The 6,000-nt window shown below is 40.4% G+C and overlaps 1 protein-coding gene across 11 annotated transcripts in view; it reads left to right on the top strand.

Annotated features, from left to right (window-relative positions):
* The first annotated feature begins 652 nt into the window (after nt 1–652).
* SCAF4 (SR-related CTD associated factor 4) overlaps nt 653–6,000 on the top strand; it is a 74,951-nt gene continuing 69,603 nt past the window's right edge. For 6 of the 11 annotated variants that reach the window (XM_087895086.1, XM_087895083.1, XM_087895085.1 and 3 more), the window contains exon 1: nt 653–1,422. In XM_087895086.1, the coding sequence (XP_087751212.1) occupies nt 1,393–1,422 (30 nt within the window). In that variant the 5' untranslated portion in view covers nt 653–1,392. The remainder of the gene's footprint in view (nt 1,423–6,000) is intronic. The other 5 variants (XM_060686387.2, XM_060686386.2, XM_060686390.2 and 2 more) reach the window with 4 other exon arrangements.

Below are 6,000 nucleotides of genomic sequence, written 5' to 3'. Positions count from 1 at the left end.
GTCAGTTGCCACGCATCTTAATTTTGATTATGAGGATTCTGCAACTGTTGTGTGAAAAATGGTCATCAGTCACCATTTTTTAATGCTGCTGTAACTTGAAATGGCCACTAAATGAACTATTGTAAATTGAGGACTACCTGTATTCCACTTGACTAGACCAATCCGAAAAATTACACATCCGCTGAATCACAGCCTCTAACCCGAGGTGTTTCCATCTAGAGAGCCCAGAAAGGAGGAAAAGGCAAATCTTGTTTTGTGTGCTAGTACAGGTAGTCCTCAACTTACAGCCACAACTGAGGCCAAAATTTTTGTTGCTAAGTGAGAAACTTAAGTGAATTTCACACCATTTTACAAGTTTTCTTGACACAGAAGTGAATCACTGCAGTTAAATTAGTAACAAGGTTGTTAAGTGAATCTGGATTCCTCATTAACTTTGCTTGTCAGAAAGTTGCAAAAGCTGATCACATGACCCTGGGACCCTGCAACCATAATAAATGTGAGACAGTTGCCAAGCATCCGAATGTAAGTCACGTAACCATCAGGATGCTGCAATGGTCTTAAGTGTGAAAAATGGTCATAAAAGTCACTTTTTTCAGTGCCGTTGTAACTTTGCATGGTCACTAAGCAAACTTTTGTAAATCGAGGACTACCTGTACTACTAAGAACCTTCTACCTGGAAACACCTCCGGTTAGAGGCTGTGATTCAGCGGATGTGTAATTTTTTGGATTGGTAGATCCAGAAAGCCTCACTCCTGAAGCACCTTAATCCCTACCAGCAATGGGTCCATTTCCAACCGTCCCACAGGATTACAACATTCGTTCTGACGTTTTTAAATTGTAAGAATGGAAAAAGTAACGAATTTTTAAAAATCGCCCTTTTGATTTTAACCGGCGTGTATTATTTAAGTGCTGATTGATATTCGCATTTTATCGTTCACGTAATGACAAGTCATCAAAATGTTCATTAATCAAGGGCAAGGATACCCTTAAGAAAGTCTTCGGGAAGTAGTCCGCCAAAGCCGAGAAGGGGAAAAAAAAAGAAAGCTCAATCGCATGCGTTTCCTTGCGCGCGTGCGCACTCGTAGGCACTTGTGTGTCTATGGTTTTTGTCCTGCGGTCTCCTTCCTCCGATGGGTGGCGCGAGGCTTGGGAGGCCCTTGCTATCCCAGGGTGCTGTTCGCGGCGTGCACTTTGCCGTTCCGCTGGAGAGAGAGAAGGAGAGATAGAGAGGGACGGTCTGTGCGAAAACTTCGCCAACGAGTCGCTGCAGGCTGCCGCCAAAACGGACATGTTAGCGCCGAGGCCCTGAAGGCGGGACGCTGCTGAAAACGACGTTCGGCCATCACCTTTCAGCTCCTCGCGCGCGGTAGCGTAGGCCGCCGACCGACAAACATGGAGGCAGTGAACGCCTTCAACCAGGAGGTGAGAATGGAGTCCGGCGGGCGAACGCGGGGCAGCCAGGCCCGGCAGGGCTCGGCCTCTTGGATGGGAGGAGGTGGTTGTTGGCACGGCCCCTGACTGGAACTATGAGGAGGTGTTAGTGGTTGGGACGGGCTTGAGTGGAAGAATTACCCGGGCTTTTGGGTTTTCCCCCCCTCTCTTGAGCCCGGCATGTGTGAGGCCAAGCTGCATCGGGTGACACGAGACCTCCGAGGCCTACCTCTGAGGGCTCCCCCTTGCCTGTGAAGCTCATTCCCTCTGCCCTATGGAACCTGTTCGCCCTCAGAGAAATGACCTAGTTTGCCGTGGTCCAAATTGTGGAGGAAACTTTGCCGAGCTGCTTAAGGTCAGCTGTATAGGCGGGGGGGGGGGGGAGAGACCGAAAGAAAGGGAGTAGAAGTTCGTCGCTGCGCGCCTATCTGCGTGCTAGGTCAGACTCCTCCTGTCGGTGGAGTGGGCATTCCCATTGTGTGTATGTGCGCCAGTTTGAGGAGAGAGATGGGGTGGAGCGAAGAGGAAGTGTTTGGCCTTTTTCCTGTACAGATGTAATGAAGAGCTCGGCGTGAAACCAGGAAAAAAAGATTCGTTTACCATCTAGTATTCGATCTTTCAAAACGTTGATTAGATGCTTGAGCCAGTCTTGAAGTCTCACCCATTTTTGTATTATGGAAACGGGAGATGAATAACACAAACAGCAGTGCTCAAATTAGTGAGGAGATTGAGGGAAGGTGAATTAGACACTCTGGAACATTTTAACAGCAAGGTTTTGAATATGAAGAGGCAGTTGCAATTAATACAGGTAATCCTCGATTTACGACTACAATTGAGCCCAAAATGTATGTTGCTGAGTGAATTTTGCCCCATTTTACGACTTCTCTTGCCACATTTGTTAAGCGAACCACTGCAGTTGTTAAGTTAGTAGCACAGTTGTTAAATTAATCTGGCTTCCCCATTGACTTTGCTTGTCAGAAGGTCGCAAAATGTGATGCCATGACTCTGGGACACGGCAATCGTCATAAATATGAACCAGTTGCCAATTATTTCAATTTTGATCATGTGACCATGGGGGTACTGCAGTGGTCATAAGTGTGAAAAATGGTTATAAGTCACTTTTTTCATTGCTGCTGTAACTTTGAATGATAACTAAAGAAACTGTTGTAAGTTGAAGATTACCTGTATTGAGCAAATAAGTTATTTTATAGACAGTATTATAGAATTTCAAACAGTGTCATACATTTCTTTGAATCTTTGCATGGGTTTTTGCAGTAATTCACAAACTAACATTTATTTATTTATTTATTTATTTATTTGTCATATTTCTATGCTGCCCACTCTCCGAGGACTCTGGGCGGCTTACACCAAAGACAGTATATTAAATAGCATGTTGCCCCCAACAATCTGGGTCCTCATTTTATCCACCTCAGAAGGATGGAAGGCTGAGTCAATCTTGAGCTGGTGAGATTTGATCCGCTGATCTGCTGAACTAGCAGTCAGCTGCAGTACTGCCTTCTAACCACTGCACCATCTCGGCTCTTCATAAAAGTAGTACTAAAACTGTATGAACTGCAGAGGATGTGTATGGGTTTTGTTTAGCTACATACCTGAATATAGGTTTTCTTTAACAGAAAGTACAATGGAAGTTTCATGCTTTAACTCATTGAACAGAAAGCTCTATAAAATTAATTCACAGCAATTATTGTAAATTGAGCTAATGGATCACTATAGATAGTCCTTGATTTACTGTCATAATTGAGATCAGAATTTCTGTTATTAAGCAAGATGGTTGTTAAGTGAATCACACCCAATTTTATGACCTTTTCTGCCACAATTGTTAAGTGAATCATTGTGGCTGTTAAGTGAATCTTGTGCCTTAAGCAAATCCAACTTGTTGACTGTGCTTATTGGAAAAAAACAAAGTTGCAAATGGTGATCATATGACCTTGGGATGCTGCAAACATTGTAAATGCATTCTGGTTGCCATGTGGCAAAATTTTGATCATGTGGCACTGGGCATGCTGCAAGGGTTGTAAGTCACTTTACAACCTGTAAGGACCAGTTGTAAGTCACTTTTTTGTAACTTTGAATGGTTACTAAATCACTACCTGTATATCCCATCTGGTTAAATATAGATATAAGTAATTTGTAGCTACATATGACAAAACTGCATTTAAAGCACTATTAGTTACAAAAGTGGTGGACTTTTTGGTTTTGCATCCATAAAGAATTAATCTTTAAATTAAATGAATAACAGATATCTATATACAATTGTCTAGAGTTCAAATGCTTCTTATATGCTTTTCAGAGTTCCTACACTTGAATGGCAGATTCAGAATGCTACTCTTTTTTTGGGGTCGGATAAAGATGCTATAAAGCAGTCTTTCTCAACCTTGGCAGTTTTAGGACGTTGACTGGGAAATTCTGGAGTTGAAGTCCATACATCTTAAAAACTGCCAATGTTGAGAAGATAAAGTGCTGCCTTACTTTGAGTCATTAAATGTAATTCAGCTACAGTATGTCACAAAAGTGAGTACACCCCCTCACATTTTGTAAATATTTAAGTATATTTTTTCATGTGACACCACTGAAAAAATGACACTTGGCTACAATGTAAAGTAGTGAGTATAAAGCTTGTATAACAGTGTAAATGTGCTGTCCCCTCAAAATAACTTAACACACAGCCATTAATGTCTAAACTGCTGGCAACAAAAGGAGTAAATAATTGGAAGGGATATTGTCATTTCAAAATGGATACCATTGACTATTGCATACAGTAGTTGCTTACCTTAGAGATAACATTTAATTTTAATAAGATTTCTAGCAAGAAAATGGAAAGTTGCCTAATGATCCATAATGAGTAAATATGATTTTGCACACTTAGATAGGGTTAGGTTTGAGACACGATGAAATAGTCATAGCATTCAGCATTGTTTCTGTATAGCAGTTGCATATATATGTATCCTAAGAAGGATGGGAAGAAGCTGCACTGCTCTTATTCCCATACTAGTTCAATAGCTGGAGATTGAAGTATATCTGTGTGTGCTTTGAGATTTCCCTTTTCTCTCAATGGAGGAACAGCCTAACCCTCGAGTTGTGGGTGCTTCAGTACTATACGTTTTCAATGGGAAGAATATTCCTATGCTGGGCAGGGGTTTGGACTAGACTTCTAAGATTTTGCTGTTCCTGTGATTCTATTTCTTTCCTGCACATTTCTAGAAATACATAAGGAATACATATTCTGCATGTCCCTAGTGTTACAAGGCAGTTCAAAGTGATACAAGCCCCTTGTTTTTAATTTGGGTAAAGTCCTAAACTTTTTAATTCTTAAATGTTCGATATATAGCAAATATAAATTTTATTGTCTACAGAAGGGTAGTTCTGTTCATTCCTGCTGTTTCAATAACAGTACAAACAGTAATTAAATAATTTTAATTTTTTTTTGAAAATGGAAACATTTTTCTTAAAGTCATTGTGTTAAAATTATTTTTAAGAATGTTAATTTTCAAAGTGAATGAGTGTTGCTCTCGGATACATTGAGTTAAAGGTGTATTATATCTGCCCAAAGTCGTTTATCAGTAAAATGAATGACATAAATATTTAATAAATGAATAAAATACATAATTGAATATTTTCTTCTTAAGCAATTCTAGATTTATTATTTAAAACATTTTAAGAGAAATAGCTGTCCAACTATGTTTTATCTATAAATTAAATGTAAAATATTAAAATTATAGCACTAATTAACAAAGTCAAAACAGTCACTGTGATAAAATCATTTGAAGTTGAAACATCCCAAACTTGAAACACTCCATTTCAAGAATATTACTCTGTAGTTTAAAACAGCTTTTCCACTTCAGAATATGTTGGCCTAGCTGTTGTGGAAATATTTTGAACTGAAAACGCATTCACTCAAAATATAAGTCTTGAGACTTTCTTAAAAATGGATGGTGTGGCATGATGAACATTAGGTAAGATGTACCGTAAGTGTGAGAGCTTTATTGAAGGAACCTTCTGTCTTGTTTTGACAATTAAAGAGCCGTCAAAGGTCACAGAGAAAGTCCTCTGATCCAGATATTAAAATATGGATAAGTTGATATAAATTAAGACACTACTTCAAGTAATTCACAAGGATTTACAGTGTACCTTCCAACTTACAGTATAAATTTTAGTTTCAGTACAAAAAGGGTTATATGTCGTTCTGCCTCTAGTTATCTGCACGATAAAATCACTCAGATTCGGGAAGGCTTGGTCTCTCACTGGGTAGGTACAGATGGGATGATGGAGGCTAGTCTTGAGAATGTCATTTGGGAAGAGTTCGATCCTGTCGCTCGTGAGGATGTGGACAGGATACTGGGACGGCTGAATGCGACCACATGTTTATTGGACCCGTGTCCCTCCTGGTTGATGCTGGCCTCCCGGGAGGTTACGCGAGGCTGGCTCCAGGGGATTATTAATGCTTCTTTGAGTGAGGGTGTCTTGTGGTCCGCCTTGAAAGAGGCGGTGGTGAGGCCCCTCCTCAAGAAGTCCTCTCTGGATCCGGCTGTTTTGGCTAACTATCGTCCG

Source organism: Pantherophis guttatus, chromosome 5, assembly GCF_059756535.1.
Source record: "Pantherophis guttatus breed Tessera chromosome 5, ASM5975653v1, whole genome shotgun sequence".
Classification (NCBI taxonomy): Eukaryota; Metazoa; Chordata; class Lepidosauria; order Squamata; family Colubridae; genus Pantherophis; species Pantherophis guttatus.
This window is presented reverse-complemented; position numbering and strand designations above follow the sequence as displayed.